The sequence below is a fragment of the Pseudorasbora parva genome, chromosome 24 (genome assembly GCF_024679245.1).
Source record: "Pseudorasbora parva isolate DD20220531a chromosome 24, ASM2467924v1, whole genome shotgun sequence".
NCBI lineage: Eukaryota > Metazoa > Chordata > Actinopteri > Cypriniformes > Gobionidae > Pseudorasbora > Pseudorasbora parva.
The window spans coordinates 22,731,206-22,749,605 of NC_090195.1; the positions used below are offsets into that span (position 1 = coordinate 22,731,206).

Here is an 18,400-nt window from a genome sequence, read left to right on the forward strand (position 1 = left end):
CCGTCTTACATTTGATATTACAATCATTTCTCAAGTGTGTATGTGTGATTCTAGATGTGAAATCTATAAATTGCAAATTATCTTAAAATTGTGGTCTCTGCCTTGTAAACTGCCTAATTAATATCGTTAACACCCATCGAAATCATTGAATTCAGGGGTTCCAATCACTTCCATGCGGCTACAGGTGTATAAAGCTAGCCTTGTCTTACCAGACTCTTGTACATTTAATTTGTACATAGAGTCTGGCCACTCTACATTGACAAGTGTTTACTTCCGTGAAGGCAGGAACTCTGTTGAAGTTTAAAACTAATGGATCTGCCATAACCAATCGCTAACAGTTGGTTGTGACGTATCTCATGTGCCCTTCGCCGGTTTCACATATGGAAATCCGTCAAAATAAATGTGCAGGCCACTTCAGTGATAAAACCTAAAACTTGTGCATTCGGATTGTGATTTATTCCCGCCACGGTGGAGGGGAGAGTTTTGTGATCGGGAACGTGCCTCTCACGTGGTCCATACCATGATTGTATGCTGTAGATATAATGATTATAAACAGTGAATTTTGAAGTGAAGTTAATAAACGTAATTTCGGGAGGAGTACGCCCATCTAATCTTTCAATTAATACCAAGGTATAAAACCAGCAGCTTACCTCTTCCCCTTTTTGGTTCCTGAAGCATCCCTCGTCCTCCTCCCCTGCTCCTCCTTTTGTACACCACATTGGTGGTGGTTGAGGAGAGATCCCTGACACGAGTGTAAAGCGCTTTGGGTTTACAGTAGTACATATGAAGGCGCTATATAAATGACTCATTCATTCATTATTTTATTCATTCAATTTGCCTGTTATAGGGGGGCAATCGGAGCTCGGGTAGAATATCCTCTCCGAGCCCCTCTATAGCAGACAGCAAGCCAAATCTGTTTACCACTTTCACTAAGATTATATGGGCACACAAACTCGTGAAGTAATATATTCTTTAAAACTCAGAGATGTGGATTCGGACAGCTATTACATCACCACACGACCTTGGTGTTTGTCAAAAGCCGCAGGTAAATTGGCTGGGGATTTTTATGTGGGTGGTGGGAAACGGATGGCAAATAACTGACTAGCCCCTGTAACTTAAATTATGGCAATACCTTCTGACCCCACGAGGAACAATTACCGTCCGAATAGAGCTCCTTCACCACTAACGGAGTGAGCTGGAAAATCAAACTTTTGTGCAGTCATGTTGGAACAGTTTTGGGCCACTTAAACTATTCCCATAAGCTGCGCACCAGGATGAATTGGAGCAGAGATTGGAGCAGCGACTGCGAGCCAGGCCTTCTCGTCCAACATCAGTGCCTGATCTCACAAATGCACTTCTAGAAGAATGGTCAAAAATTCCTTAACCTTGTGGAAGCCTCCCCAGAAGTTGAAGCTGTTATAGCTGCACCGGGTAGGCCAAGTCCATAATAAACCCTACGGTTTAAGAATGGGATGTCATTAAAGTTTATGTGCATGTAAAGGCAGGTGTCCCAAAACTGGGAATATGGTGTGTAGCGAATTAGCTCAGAGGGGAAATATTAATAATTATTCATACCTCCTCATTATGATTATTCATTTGAACATTTCAATTAGTGAAATAGTGGCTATCAAACACACCTAAAAGCACAGGTGGGACAAAGTCATTGTTATGCAAGTCACAAGTAAGTCTCAAGTCTTTGCCCTCGAGTCCCAACCCGAGTCAAGTCGAGTCAAAGATGAGGCAAGTCCCGAGTCGAGTCAGAAGTCAAAGCAAAAAAGTCTCAAGTCGAGTCCAAAGTCCTACCATTTTAGTTTCGAGTCATTTCAAGAAGACAGGTGAATGAGAGTCTTTTTGAGGGATTTGGGAATCACTGGAGAGATCGCTGGAGATAGACGCTGGAGATGACACTGGGGAGATCGCTGGAGAGTTCGCTGGAGACCCACACACTTGGACACAGAGACACGACGAGATTCTGAAAAGAGACTTGGAAGATCACTGGGATGCTTCGAGAGAGTCCTGAGGCAAAGAGAGCGTTATTACCTTCTTATTGATGAGACCGGACAGTGACTGAAGGGCTGTGTGTGTCTTTTGTGCTGTGGTAGATTGGGGTGGTGATGAAGGTCAGGTGTGTGTGATCAGAACTCGGGAGAGGGTGTGCGCAGTGATTGGGCGACGTTGGAGCCTGGCGTGTCTGTAACACAAATACAGTAAAAAAAAAAACAATAAAATGTAAATTTTCACAAATTTTCAGACCTCATATTGCAAAACAGTTTATTTTTCAAATAGACATGGGTCCTTTTAGCTTAAACTTAGGGTCATTATGGGAATATTGTTTAGATTATATTTGGTTTACTTTAATTATTTTAATTGATTCAATTATTTTGTTTTGCTATACTTTTCATCCCAGCTTGCCATGGCCCCCCTAGCATCCCCTCGCGGCACCCAGGGGTCCCTGTCCCCACTTTCAAAACCACTGCTATAAAGCATTTGACTTTATTTTCTTGAGGAAAAGGGCTTTCTTATGACTTTTGAAGCAGTGAAAATATTCTTAATATTGCATACACTGAAACTGAAATGTATTATCGTATACTGTATTGTATAATAGACAATGAATATTAACACAACAACACTAATATGAGTAAAGAGTAGTTTCAAATACAACATGTGTGGCTTTAAGGGATTTTCTGGCATCTGTTTCATATTCTTCTCAGGTATGAAGAATACTTAGAGGGGTGGGGGGCCCAAAACAAGCCCAATATTATATATTTATTATCATCAGTATAATTTATGATCAATCATTTATCAATAAATGAGCCTGAAACATATTAAAATGAAATCTTTTGGAGTTTAAAAAGCAAATACAGATGGGATTTTACAAAATGCTTCAAATTGCAATAAAGGCTGTGAACAGAAGAGGTTTGGAGATGGAAAAAGAGAAAAAGTGATGTGAAGGATTATGGTAACACCAGTCGAAGTTAGTGCACACATTTAAGGAGGGAGCAGTGGTGAACATGCACACTATAAACCATAAAAAGGATAAGCCCTGCATCTCAATGTGCAATCTGCCCTAAATAGTATTAAAATGTACTAATGTCACATAGCTACTATTTAGGATTAATGTACACTTTTTTTACAGCCTACGATTGGGAGTTGGTACACAGGAAAGCACTAAGGGAGCGCTGCAACATAGTGACATATTTATAATAAAAAACATTTGAACCATACCTACAGTTATTATTAGTAGCCTATATATTATTATTATTATTATTATTATTATTATTATTATTATTATTATTATTATTATTTTTAATAATAGCCTAGCCTTTCATAATAAATACATTATAAAATAATTAAATTAGGTGCCTTTCCTGTTTCCTCTCCATATCTGTACATCTCTGCTGGTTGCATTGTTTGTAATAAAAAAATGTATTCGTCTATTTATGTCTACGAACTATCATTACATTTATAACGTCACATCACATGCCTGCACGTTGAACACGATTTTTCTTCAATGAATGAGTGGAAAAGGAGGCGGGATGTATGAGGACGAATGACTACAGCACTTGTATCGTTGCACTATGGCTATTAGCTGTAAGAAGACATTGTCAGACAATGCATTTGGACAAAACAGCGACCACAAATGTAAAGAAATTAAGTCGCTTGTCATATTTTCCCAACAAGGAACTGCATTTTTAAAAATAAGCCCAAAAAAACGCAACCTGCAACTCGAGATTTTTTACCGCGACTTGCCCAAAAAAAAAGCAAAAAGTCGCGTGTTATACGCGGACTTGGCAACTATGGATACTGTTGAATCAAACCAACGTGGGACTACAATGATTGGATGTCGTGCAGGCAGCGCGCGTTCTCTCGGCATGCATACAGGTGCACTTTTTTTTTCCACAGAAGCAGATACACCGAGAGCGGAATGGCCATGTGAAGAAAAAAGGTTTTCAAAGGTTTCCCCAGGTTTTCATGGGAAGTAGCAAGTCTTCTCGAGTCAAAAGGTGCAAGTCCAAGTTAAGTCACGAGTCATTGGTGTTGAAGTCCAAGTCGAGTTGCAAGTCTTTGTACATTTTGTCGAGTCGAGTCTGATGTCATCAAATTAATGACTCGAGTCCAAGTCACATGACTCGAGTCCACACCTCTGCCTGAAACAGCTAATCAATTCCTATTAAAGGGGGGGTGAAATGCTGTTTCATGCATACTGATCTTTTTACACTGTTAAAGACTTGGAATCCCATACTAAACATAGACAAAGTTTCAAAAGTTAAGGTGGACGTTTGATGGGAGTATTTCTTTGTCAAAAATACTACTTCCTGTTAGTCATAAGTTTCGGCAAGTTTTTTGAGATCATGCGTCCCCTTTGACGTTAATGGGGGCGGAATTTCCTTGTATGGGCCTTACGGACAATTCTACCGTAAGCGTGTGAGAGAGAGCGAGGGAGAGAGCGACAGCAACAGGCTACGCCCATCAAAGCGCTGGCTTGTAGGATGCTAAACAGGTGATATAACCAGTAGCTACTGACTTACCCACTGATAGGCCGGCGGTCGATCTGTATTAGCACTTTCCTCACGCTACGGGCGAATCACTTTCCTCACAGAGCGACTCACTTTCCTCACGCGGCAGGCGAATCACTTTCCTCACTGAGCGAATCACTTTCCTCACAGAGCGACTCACTTTCCTCACGCGGCGGGCGAATCACTTTCCTCACTGAGCGAATCACTTTCCTCACAGAGCGAATCACTTTCCTCACGCGGCGGGCGAATCACTTTCCTCACTGAGCGAATCACTTTCCTCACAGAGCGACTCACTTTCCTCACGCGGCGGGCGAATCACTTTCCTCACTGAGCGAATCACTTTCCTCACGCGGCGGGCGAATCACTTTCCTCACTGAGCGAATCACTTTCCTCACTGAGCGAATCACTTTCCTCACTGAGCGAATCACTTTCCTCACAGAGCGAATCACTTTCCTCACTGAGCGAATCACTTTCCTCACTGAGCGAATCACTTTCCTCACAGAGCGAATCACTTTCCTCACAGAGCGACTCACTTTCCTCACTGCAGCGCGCTGCTGCACACGTCATTATTTAGCTCCGCTCACACGACACGCCCCCACCTGCTCGGCTTTTTTCGGAAAGACTCGGAACAGCGCATCTTTCTTATATAATTATAAAAAAAATAAAGACTTTTCGGAGATATGCAGGATGCAATGCTACTCTATAGGTACTCAAGATTGACATGACACTGACTGAAACTGAGTGTTTCACCCCCCCTTTAAGGAATTGATTAGCTGTTTCAGGTGTGTTTGATTGGGGTTAGAGCTAAATTCTGCAGGACAGTGGCCCTCTAGGACCGGGACCCCTGGTCTAAAACCTGGGGGGAACCATCATTGATAAGCTCCTTTGTCTGAACAAAGGGGTTTACAGTTTAACTAACTACACAGCGATTTGTATTGTGTATGTTTTGCATTTAGCCTGAGCTGTAGAAGAGCGTCCAAGGTGAAATCGCAGGAGAAAGTTTTGATAGTTGGTGTTGATGGAAGGTGTTGCGCTAGATTTCTTCTGTGTTGACTGAAAAAGAAATGATGAGCTTGCATGGTTGTTTCGACTCCATCGAGGTTGAGGAAGTTGCATGTAGTGTGAAGAGTTTGTGACCCACCGGCCGTGTGGTGGCATCAGGTTTCCTGTCCCACACAGCACATGGCTCTGTGTGTGTAGGCTGTATCGGCCTGGCCTGCTGGCCAGCTGGCCAAGATGAGGTGTTGGTTCCACCAGAAAGAGAGAAGAAGAGGTGAGATGATCTGTGCATCTCTCTTAAGAGTCATTGAGAAATCCCACCCTCGATGGTCGAGTTGACCAATGGGATCTCACTCTGGAGATTTTATAGCTCTTTGTTTCAAGCATGATTAAACTGGGTTTTTGCCCAGTTATACTCCAATTAATACAATAAACAAACACTACCTCCTTCAAGGAAGTAACAGTCATGAGAGAATACATATAAGAGGTTATATTAACTAGTAAGTTGCTCATAAGACATGCATAAATAAAATAACATACATGAGACCCTTTACAACTTTAACAGTTTAAATTGTAAGACAATGTACTTGGGCGCATGTTCATTTAAAGAACAGCTTTTATAAATTCATTCAGGAAAATCAACAAGACTCTATTTAGAGTCACAGCTCTCTGGAAATTCCTTCAAGTTGTAAACCAAGTCTTATCTAATGGTAGCCATGGAAACAGAAACCTTCCTTGCTTTCTGGGGGATGTTGTCACCAATCTTTGTTGGGACAGTACGTTTGGTGGATCATTCATTATATATAATGAATAAATAATTGTTTCTGATTTGTCTCAGTCGATACAAGTGTATAAAAAACCACCAGTCATCGTCCAAATCCTTTACTTGAGAACGGCGAGCTGAAAGAATTGTTTGGGTTTTCAAATACTCTGCTACAAGGAAAAGTGCGTACATCTGCTCAGGCTCTGACAGGGCACAAAACACTTTTCTAAGTCATAAAATGTTTTAATAAATATGAACTTAGGCATAGATTTTAGCATACGCACACTAATCTGTGCGTAAGCGAGATGAGGCCCAAGGTGTCCTGTCGTATCCGTCACCAAGACATTGGCAGCAGATCCTTCAATTCCTGTAGGTTGTGAGGTGGAGATGCCGTGGATCGGACTTGTTGGTTTTTTAACACACCCCATAGACGCTGAAATGAATTGAGATCTGGGGAATTTGGAGGCCATGGCAACACCTTGGACTCTTCTTCATGCTCCTCAAACCATTCCTGTTCAATGGGTGCAGTGTGGCAGGGTGCATTATCCTGCTTAAAGATGCCACTTCAACCAGGGAACACCGTTGTTATGAAGGTATACCTGGCCTAACAAACACCTGGTCAATGTTTAGGTAGGCGGAATTTGTCAAATTTATGTCCGCATGTATGGCCAGACGAAGGATTTCTAAGCAGAACATTGCCCAGAGCATCACACTCCCTCCAACGGCTTGTTGTAATCCCACAGTGCATTCATGGAGCCAAACACTTGCCCAGGTACATGGGTGTCCACATGATGTAAAAGAAAATGGGATTAATTTCTTCTGTCTATCGTATGCTTTTTCAATGTTGGAGTTGTCATCATATGTCCTCTGAGTGGTCTGCGTCTACATAGCCCAATAAGCAGCAGAATGGGATGCTCAGCTTAGTGTTTTGTGACACATTCCTCGCATAAGCGTCCTTAAAGGGGGGGTGAAACACTCAGTTTCAGTCAATCTCATGTCAATCTTGAGTACCTATAGAGTAGTATTGCATCCTTCATATCTCCGAAAAGTCTTTAGTTTTATCATATTTATAAAAGAAATATGGGCTGTACCGAGTCTTTACGGAAAAAACCGAGCGCCTGGAGGCGTATCGTGTGGGCGGAGCTAAAGAATGACAAGCGCGCAAAGCGGTGACGTCCTCAAGCGTGGAGAAACCCATCTATCTCAGCTAATACAGATAATGATCCACAATCAAATCTGAGGCTGAAATAAATTGAACAGGAGAAACGGCAACATCAGGATGTCCGTCTCTGTGGTATGTACTGTATTTAGGGGCCTTTGTGTGCAGTTTATGAGGACATGATTCGGTTTATGGACTATTGTATGTGACTAGACCTTAGAGGTAGCAAGCAAAACGGTTTTGCACGTCAGAGTCAGAATAGTGTAACGTTATACAGAACAACAATGGAGTAACCGTTAGCGCATTTGAATGACGAAGCACGCGATCGTATCGTTTACTGATGTTTACTCATGCGACGGTAGCCAATAGCAGTGAAATTTGAAGTTGATTTACTCACCGGCATCTTCCAAAGCAGGACCGCTCTGTCAAAAACACACTTCTTTGGTATGATTTGGTGAAGTCCTGTGACAGCAGTGACCGTGGAAATCCACTTTGCGACGCGACTGAAGCGATGCCTTGAAGCTTCCCGTCATTTCTGCGTTCAAATCGGTTCAAATGCAGCGCTGCCTTCCCGGAATGCTGTGCTGAAGCGTTGAAGTCGCTCGACGTCACCCATAGGAATAAAGTGGAGCGCGGCGCGTCATAAGTGTTCACGGACGACTGGATCTGCACCTGAGAGACTGTTTACAGCGTGCATTTCCTCTCTCTCCCTCTAGTCACGCGCGCGCGCACCCTACCGGGAGAAGAGCCCATACGGCCCATACAAGGACCATCCGCTCTATTTAACGTCAAGTAGACCCATACTCGAAAAAAACTCGCAGAAACTTGTGAGAAACCGGAAGGAGTATTTTTAACACAGAAATACTCCATCAAACGTCCAACATTCGTTTTTGAAACTTTGTCTATGTTTAGGATGGGAATCCAAGTCTTTAAAGGTGTAAAAAGCTCAGTATGCATGAAACAGCATTTCACCTCCCCTTTAACATTTTGTATCAGTTGACCTTCTTTTGGCCTGGACCAGTAGGGATAGCCTTCGTACATTGATGAGCCTTGCCGTTTGTGTCCTGTACATCCTCAGACCACTGTTGGTAAATTCTCACTGCTGCTGACTGAGAGCAACCCATAAACCTTGTCTTTTCAGAGATACTTGCCTAGCCATAACAATTTGGCACGTCTTGTCAAAGTTGCTCAAATCTTTATTCCTGTCCATTTCTTCTGTATCCAACATGTTGATTACGATAACTGCTTACCCACTAATCTAATCAAACCTTAAAATGCCTTGTTAGATGATCATCAATATTCACTTACTCTGAGACTGCTCATAATGTTTATAGTGTATATGAAAATGTGTAAATCAAACTTTAAAATATTTCACTAATAAATTAAAAATGAAATTGGTTGTTGCTCCTTAAATCCAAAATCTCACGGTGACATTTGATGTGGTGTTTTTTTTTAAGAAGTTAATGTTGTGTGTGTCAGAGATCTGCTGATGTAGTGCGTCAGAACGTGTCTGATTCACAAATGGATGAGTTCTCTCATCGCTCTATCACTGTGATGGGTCCAAGTCAAGGGATCAAAGCAGTGGAGATGCTGATGGGGGATTAGAGGAGGAGGAGAGGAGAGGAGGAAGGGAGGAAGTGGGAGGTGTGCATGTGTAAAGAGGGATGTCCTGCAAGATTGACGTGATCTAATCCATTTTGTGACAGACTCCTTGCGATATATAAGCTGGACATCTTCACATTCCTGAATTACTTGGACTCTGACCCCAGAACAGGTGTTACAGAAGAGCAAACGTCCAAAGACACATGTAAGTTCAACAACTCTTTTTGATTTAATCAATAGAGGTAGATTGAATGTTTTTAGTGATTTCTAAAGTTAGTTCCTCATCAGAAATTGGTCTGAGAAAGTTAATTTATTCATGTAAAGATATTTATGTAGGTGAAAATAATTTGTTTCGTTCATTTTGTGAGGAATGTTTTGAGTAGGCAAGGCAAGTTTATTTGTAAAGCACATTTCATACCCAATGGCAATTCAAAGTGCTTTACATAGAAATTAATTAAAATAGTGGTAACATATGCATGAGGAAAAAGAATACTGTGTACGAATTAAAAATTAAAAACAAGGACAATTAAAACAGTTGTAAAGATAATGAAAATGACAGTTACTAGTGAACAAAATGTGCAGTTTTTACATATCTGACCCTTAAAATTACTTTCAATGTTGAAATAGTTGATCAGTCACATTTTTTTTTAACTTGAATTAATCGTAATATACTTATATTGTTCAGATCTTTGAATATGATGCAAGTATTGTGCTTACTGCCATGCAGCTGCTTTGTCGTGCAGTGCCCTGTATCAGATTCAGCATGCTGCCCGCCGCCTTCACTCGGCCCGTGACTAAGTGCCTGATTGGCTCGCGCTTGGGGACGGTCGCGTTCCTGCTGCTGCTCATCCTGTCCGCCACCGAGAGCTCTGCACACGGCACCACAGTCGAGCACGACCTTCACATCGTCCACAACGTCGATAACAGAAGTAAGTTTTTTTCCCCATTAGTTTTTTCATTGTAATGTATTACATACTAATGTATTATCCATGGTATACAGCTTCAACAGACTTGACTTAACATTGGATCATGACAGATAGAGCAGCACGCAATGCCAGTCAGTTGAGCAGCTTTCATGCGTTCATGCATTTTATAAATATTCATAAAAAATATTATTTAATATTCGTAATCAATTAAAATGCACCGTGTAATCAGTTATTACTTTGCATAATACATTAATAGGCCTACAATATAGCCTAAAATAAAATCTTGACAAGATTACCAGTAAATAAAATGGATAAAAAGATATCAGTGCTAGCATTTTTGCACTTGTATATGTTATAGTTTATGGCATTATATTTCAAACTGATATAATGGTAATATGCCAACCTGCTTGAATTACTTCAATCTGCTTAAACTCTACTGATCAAAAATAATGATTAATGATAATGTAGATGGTAAAATTAATGGCCAACGTTTCATCAGAAATGTCTTTCCAAGAGGCATAGCTAACAAACACAATCAAGAGGCTTCGTTTTGCTTAAAAAATATTTTACTATAGAATATACATTTTGCTGTAATTGATGTGGAAATATAGTTTATAATCATTTATATAAGTACAGTGTTTTAAAGAGTATAGTTTTTTAAAAATATAATATAAATTGTCACTGTATATGGCTGATAACTTACAGTTGCCAAGTAAGTTTTTACTGTAGACTTTTTACCATTTTCTTTAGTCAAATCACTGAGGAATCTAAAAGACCAATTTGATTTACCGCTTAAAAAATATTAAAAAATTGGTTTAAACTCATGCATTCAAGTTGATTCAGTCATATTACATTATGTTTTGACTTAAAACCAGTTCATTTAGATGTGACCACAGCACATTGTTTAGGTTGCCATATATATATATATATATATATATATATATATATATATATATATATATATATATATATATATATATATATATATATATATATATAGATCCAATGCATTCTAACATGTTTTAATGAATTTTATAAATGGGCACTACAAGAACTTAAAACTGATCATATAAGACATACTGAATGTATTTAAATAATGTATTACTAAGATATTTCTGGTTGTTAACCATATGAATGTAATAGTAATACTGGAAGTTTTCTTGTTATATGCATGCATATGCCAAATATGCACTTTAATAGTAACATTTGTCTTAACCCGTCCCAATCAGGTCCAGAGATCGACCCGTTCTGGTATGTGGGTCGCGGTGTGAGACCCATCGGGCGGTTTGGGAAGAGGCAGAGCGGAGGTGATCTGCAGCCGGTGGTCAAATCTCTGGAGCTCCTGTTGAGCACTCTCAGGAATAGAGAGAGCTTGCGGAACACGCTGGCACAAGAGGAGTCAGACTGGTTACCATGAGAGATACTATACAGCGACCTGTTGCCTGTAATATTTGAATGTGTTTTAGTGTGTATACCTAATCAGTTTTATCATTCTCCATTGGCTGTGTGCCTCTCAATATTCATTTCAAATAAACTGACTGGCAGGTGAAAATATCTGTACATATTACAAATGCAATCTATATTAATAAATAAATGTACAAATGTATGTATGTTTTCCTCTTATTAGTTTAGATTATGCAAACTACTGCTCCACAATTCAATTAAAATATAATTTACCAAAGAAAACACACATCTCTGAATCTCTACAGGAATGCAAACTTTATTCATAATTATTTGAACACTGCTTGTGTCAGAACAAATTTGGCACATGATAATTCATTGGCTTTTTTCTTTTCGCTACAGAATATTTTACCCCCCCCCCCATTAACACTTCATGGTTAAATTACACTGAGGACAATCTGATAAGAGGCAGGCTAATGCCCTTTCAATCACGGCAAACCCAAAATACACTTGAAAAGCCTACGATATTTCATATCTTTCATATCTCGTCTTTTTATACCTAATTTAAATGTAAATATGCATTCAATTTTTCGAATAGAAAAATACATGACACTGTAGGACATTTTCAATTTCTTGACTGTGCTTTCATGGGATATTTTACATCTATTAGAAACGTGATGCATGCTTTTATACACTAACATTGCCATAGACAACAACAAGGAGCAGGACCCGTTTAAGAGCATGAATGCTGAATAGCTCCTCTGTAGAGAGTGGAATCGAGAAGACAAAGTTTGGGATGATGGTGCGAATTGTATATTGCATGCTAGTTTATTCTTCATTGCCTTAAAAGTAAAAAGGACAGTTCAGTGGAATATCTCAAGATAACAAGATCAATCTTTTATGTTGCATTTCTCAGAGCTAAGATAAAGAGGTGGACATTCCTGCTTTATGCTCAAAAAGAAGAATAAAATTGCCCAATGACAAATTAAAGCTTGTGTGATTTGTATTGTTGTACCAGGCTAAATAGCATTATAACAAACAAATTTTATCTCTGAGAAAACAATGCTGTGATCAAACACACTGGTGTGCAGTTTTAACACTCTGCTATTGTAGCAATTTGCTAATGGTTATATTTACTGTTCCCATTGATTATCAATTCACCACAGAAACATTACATATGGTTTGAGAATGTCCAAAATATGCACATGCTTGTCTTATAATACTGAAGCTGTGCTCTGAGAATAACAACTGGGTTTTTTCAGATTAATAAAAGAATAATAAGATAATTAATAATAATAAGATGGCAGTGATTTGATGTTCATCCTCAAGAAATCAACATCTGAAGTTGAGTCAAACACATGTATGAGAACACACAGGGGGGTTGTGATGATTCATGGAAACACACTCAAAAACTCATATGGCAAGGTGGTCAAATGCTTTCCAATTGTAGTTGACCCTATTTTTTTAGAAAATAAAATAAAGACTAAGATGCTGAATACAGATTTTATACAGCGCCTTGAAGAAACACCTCCAAGAGTGACCATCAGAAAAAGAAACCTGAGATATTTGCACCGCATATGAGAAGAATAGAAACATGACAATAAAAATCAAACAGGTCCTGCAGGTATTTTGTATTTACTCTCACATAGACATTTCACACGTTTAAAACTTTTACCAAATGTGCTCCAGCTTCTTTGCAAAACAAAATAATAAAATAAAATAACGGTCACATTGGTCATCCCAAAAGTTGTTTTTTTTTAATCCGGTCACATTGCCGACATACAGATTTCGAACATGTACAACACTCAGCAAACGTTAGAAAAAGAGGTGACGTCCCAGATTGTTAACATTTACCATTGTTCATTGTTACGCATATAGTAATTACATGAGTTTAAATCTACAATTACAACCCTCTGTGATGGTTCATTGTAGGAGTTTGGTCTCCTTTAAGCTTTAAGGCAGAAAGATAGAGAAAGAGAGAGAGAGAGAGAGAGAGAGAGAGAGAGAGAGAGAGAGAGAGAGAGAGAGAGAGAGAGAGAGAGAGAGAGAGAGAGAGAGAGAGAGAGAGAGAGAGAGAGAGAGAGAGAGAGAGAGAGAGAGAGAGAGAGAGAGCGAGAGAGAGAGATTGAGATTTAAATCAGGTCCCCTGGAATCCGGAGGTGTTGAGCTCCAGGGTTTGGTAGAGTTCTTGGGGTCAGAGGGGATGTCAACCCTACAAAGAGTAGTGATCAGGCCTAGGGTCGACAATTAGCATTAGTACAGATCAAATATTGACGGACCAGAAGTTGGATCAAGGCACTGGTGTGGAACAGCCTGATGGTCCTAGCAGTCACAAGCGGTGTGATATTGAGCCATATAGCTTATCTGAGAATCCACTTGTCATGGCCTCATCGATCTCACCTGCGGCTCAGATTTGACCTCCTTTTCTGTGTAGAAGGAATTCAAAACACCCTTTTAGAAAACACATTTTTATGGAAATATATTTTTATAATGATATATTGGCTTAATGTGGAGAAGTGTTTAACATTTATCTCTCTTATTCCTGAACAAAAGTGTACTTTCTCTATTAATCTAATTTTAAGAATCTTGAATACACTGTTAATGTCATAGCCAATAGCAGTACATTTAAAGGGATAATTCATGCAAAAAGGAAAATCCTTAGATCATCGGTAACACTTTACTACTTTACTACCTTCCCCTTCCTAGTACCCTAAACACTTGCTCTCTTTCTACGAGTCTGCTCTTTCGCATTTGACTGTCTCGTGGAATTAGGGTATATATATATATATATATATATATATATATATATATATATATATATATATATATATATATATATATATATATATATATATATATATATATATATATATATATATATACATACATACACGCACACTCACCTATAGGATTATTAGAAACACATATTCAATTTCTCATGCTATTATCTAATCAACCAATCACATGGCAGTTTATTCAATGCATTTAGGGGTGTGGTCCTGGTCAAGACAATCTCCTGAACTCCAAACTGAATGTCAGAATGGTAAAGAAATGTGATTTAAGCCATTTTGAGCATGGCATGGTTGTTGGTGCCAGACTGAGTGTTTTACAATCTGCTCAGTTACTGGGATTTTCACACACAACCATTTCTAGGGTTTACAAAGAATGGTGTGAAAAGGGAAAAACATCCAGTATGCGACAGTCCTGTGGAGGAAAATGCCTTGTTGATGCTAGAGATCAGAGGAGAATGGGCCGACTGATTCAAGCTGATAGAAGAGCAACTTTGACTGAATTAACCACTCATTACAACCGAGGTATGCAGCAAATCATTTGTGAAGCCACAACACGCACAACCTTGAGGCAGATGGTCTACAACAGCAGAAGACCCCACCGGGTACCACTCATCTCCACTACAAATAGGAAAAAGAGGCTACAATTTGCACAATCTTACCAAAATTGGACAACTGAAGACAAGAAAAATGTTGCCTGGTCTGATGAGTCTCAATTTGGAGAGTCAGAATTTGGCCTAAACAGAATGAGAATATGGATCCATCATGTCTTGTTACCACTGTGCAGGCTGGTGGTGGTGGTGTAATGGTGTGGGGGTGTTTTCTTAAGCCAATTGGGCATCGTTTAAATGCCAAGGCCTACCTGAGCATTGTTTCTGACCATGTCCATCCCTTTATGACCACCATGACCACCTCCTCTGATGGCTACTTCCAGCAGGATAATGCACCATGTCACAAAGCTTGAATCATTTAAAATTGGTTTCTTGAACATGACACTGAGTTCACTGTACTAAAATGGCCCTCACAGTCACCAGATCTCAACCCAATAGAGCATCTTTGGGATGTGGTGGAACAGGAGCTTCATGCCCTGAATGTGCATCTCACAAATCTTCATCAACTGCAAGATGCAATCCTATCAATAAGAATATTTTCAGCATGAATCAATGCCATGTAGAATTAAGGCAGTTCTGAAGGCGAAAGGGGGTCAAACACAGTATTAGTATGGTGTTCCTAATAATCCTTATATATATATATATATATATATATATATATATATATATATATATATATATATATATATATATATATATATATATATATATATATATACAAATACACCTTAAGTAGACCTTTTATGTGATGAGCACTTTAAATTTCAGAAGTGAAATGTATTTATTTATTAAATAATAAAATTATAATATTATAGATATCTTTAATGGGCCAAAATTGATGATGATGATGACTTTTATTAATATTATTATTATTATTATTAATCGAAACTATTAACTAATTTAACATTAAACAAGAAACAGTGAGGACCCCTGCAGACCCCCATGACTCTTATATGTGTCAAGGTCAAAAGTCTTTTATTACAAAATTTGTATTACAAGGCAAGGTTTGTTAAAGTCGTAAAAAGTAATTTGGTGTGATTTCTCCTTTATTAATTTATAAAATAAGTCATGGCATTTGTATACAATACTTTTGTACCTTTATTTATTATTATTATTATTTAAAAAAAAAAATTAAGAATTGTACACAGCATCGTCTCACTGAAAGGGCAGCATGACCATTCGTAAAACTTCATCTTTTGTGTTCCACAATCCACATAAGAGGGTCATACTGTTTTTAAATGACATAGATGAGTTAACAAGAACAGAATGTTCTTTTTTGGTGAACTTTAATGTCAACATACAACACACTGTCCAGCTTTCTGATGTATTGACATGAATTCTCCAGTGCTACAACATGCAACACTGACTAAAGAACCACTTCAGGCTTTGTACAAGCTGTTACCGTCTCCTTCTACTGGTAGGTTTGTGTGAGGTGAACTGGAATAAGTAAGCTTGTCCTTTGAAGCTGCAGCTAATGTGAAATAAAGAAATCAAGATGAATCATGTTCATATCAATAGCCAGCTCTAAACAGAAACCCTGTTAATTAGTAGGAAGATTAAGCAGAAGACGAGAGAGGAAAAAATATTCTCAGTTTCTTCCCTAATGGACTCTCTTTTCTTCTCCCAGTGTATCTACATGGTGCATTAAGTCTTGCACCTTTTCACTGGTTGCTCATTTCACCTTTCTTTTCAAATCAAAATGTGTAATGTCACTAGGTGTGAAAATAGACTTTTTTCCCTTCCTTTTAACGTCAGTGGAAGAAAAAGATGACCCTTTTTTTCTGAACCACATTAAATTGTTTTCTGTGGGACTTTAGCTGATTCATACAAAGTGATCACACATACAGTACACAGAGTACTGCACCTATAAGACATGTAGGATTCATGCATTGTGTTTCTTAAATTTAAAGGGTTACTTCAGCGATTAGCATTTGGCTTTGTATCAGTAGAAACCCTGGAGTATATTCGAATGATCGAATGACACTCACTTAGCGGCTAAATCACAATATATTGAACAGCCATGTTCAGTTTTTAATTGTAGTGTCTGTTCTCTAACTGAACTGATTTTATGAAGATGAACGCGGTGGTGAGAAAGTGATCAGTGATTCAGTAGTGGTGGCTTTGGGAGTGGACTCACAGGGTAGCGAAGCATTCTGGGAATTGTTGTCTTTCATCCCCATGAGACAAAAATAAATGTTCTGTCTTTTCTCAGTCTAGAAAGTACCAAATTCAAAAATAATTTCACATTTCTACTCATTCACTACATTAATGACCCCGTTTAAATACAGATTCATCTTCCCTGCGCTGAAGTACTCCTTTAACTGATTCTATGGAGGGTCATTTTGGCAAGTGGGGCATGAATGACATACCCAAAATAAAGTCAATCTGAATATTTCATCAATATTCATATTATATTATCATTTATATTATTGAATAAAGTCAATCTGGTTATATGACATAACCAACATATATTTAGAAAGCAAACACTTGAGAGTTTACAGCTGGATAACAGCTCAATTAATGCTCTATTGTTCTCAAGCAACGAACATTTTACACCTTTGTCAGTATAAGACTTCTTTATCTTTATTCTTTTATTGTTATTCTTTTGTTTGTATTCAGCCATTGGCCTTTATTCTGGCATGAAGGCTTGCCCATTAAAACCACATACAATAATCTACATATTATCAGTTTTCCAGAAAACAAACAAACTAAAAAACATCTTATTGATACATTGTGTAAATTACTGTAATAAAATAGATAGCGAAATAGATTAGCTCATGGCGCAACAGGTGCATTAGAGCTTAACATCAAGCTAATTACAATTTAAAAGATTAAAATAACACTTTCACTCAAAACTCACTTTAGACCACCATTGAGTGTTTATATTACCTTCCTGTCATGATCTAATGGGGATTTCATTCATATGATGATGTTAAAATGTTATATTTAGCATTTTATATAGAGCTAATCGCTACACCAACTTAGTATTCATAATATAAACATCCATTATTGATATAAAAATAGCTGAAATCACATGAAACCATGCTTCTGGGGGCCCAAGAATGCAAACCATGAATAGGTTTGAAATCGTTTTGAAACTATACCATCATCATCCCTGCACAACCCCTAAAAAGGCAAATCCGTGAAAATGGCTACAGCATGCATGCAAGCACTACGTGTTCAGCCCATAGGCAAGCATGTTTGTGTGCATGTTTTTTCATTTGTATAGAGGGGAAGGGAGGCCTTCACAGGGAGATTCTAGTAGACACTGTTGCTTGTTCAGGTACTGGGGAGCTAAACCATTTAGTGCTTTGTAAGTAATAAGCAAGATTTTAAAATGTTTACAATGCTTAATAGGGAGTCAGTACAGTACAGTGTTGACAAGCAGGGCAACCACCCAGTAGAGCATTACAATAATCTAGCCTTGAGGTCATGAATACATTAACTAACTAACTGTTAATTTTGCATTGAAAGCATGTGTCGTAATTTAGATGTATTTTTAGGATGGAAGAATGCAGTTTTACAGATGGTAGAAATGTGGCTGATTCAATAACCATTTCACTGATTCATTAACCGATTCATTCTTTTTGGAGGAACACGGAAGAGAAGACGATGCTGAATAAAGTCATAGTT

General features: G+C 38.5%; 2 protein-coding genes across 5 annotated transcripts in view; one reads left to right on the plus strand and one right to left on the minus strand.

Annotated features, from left to right (window-relative positions):
• The first annotated feature begins 9,143 nt into the window (after positions 1–9,143).
• On the plus strand, positions 9,144–11,572 carry prlh2 (prolactin releasing hormone 2). 2 transcript variants are annotated; one of them, XM_067434437.1, is made up of 3 exons: positions 9,144–9,245; positions 9,768–9,969; positions 11,196–11,572. In XM_067434437.1, exons 2-3 carry the CDS (start codon positions 9,804–9,806, stop codon positions 11,381–11,383), a joined length of 354 nt encoding a protein of 117 aa, XP_067290538.1. In that variant the 5' UTR covers positions 9,144–9,245; positions 9,768–9,803; the 3' UTR covers positions 11,384–11,572. The 2 variants fall into 2 exon arrangements, with proteins under 2 accessions (XP_067290538.1, XP_067290539.1); XM_067434438.1 differs by having other exon boundaries at positions 9,191–9,245; positions 9,784–9,969.
• A 1,801-nt stretch (positions 11,573–13,373) lies between these two features.
• Positions 13,374–18,400, minus strand: part of myripb (myosin VIIA and Rab interacting protein b) — a 281,412-nt gene continuing 276,385 nt past the window's right edge. For all 3 annotated transcript variants that reach the window (XM_067434434.1, XM_067434436.1, XM_067434435.1), the window contains one exon: positions 13,374–13,793. In XM_067434434.1, coding sequence (XP_067290535.1) covers positions 13,747–13,793 — 47 coding nt within the window. In that variant the 3' untranslated portion in view covers positions 13,374–13,746. The remainder of the gene's footprint in view (positions 13,794–18,400) is intronic.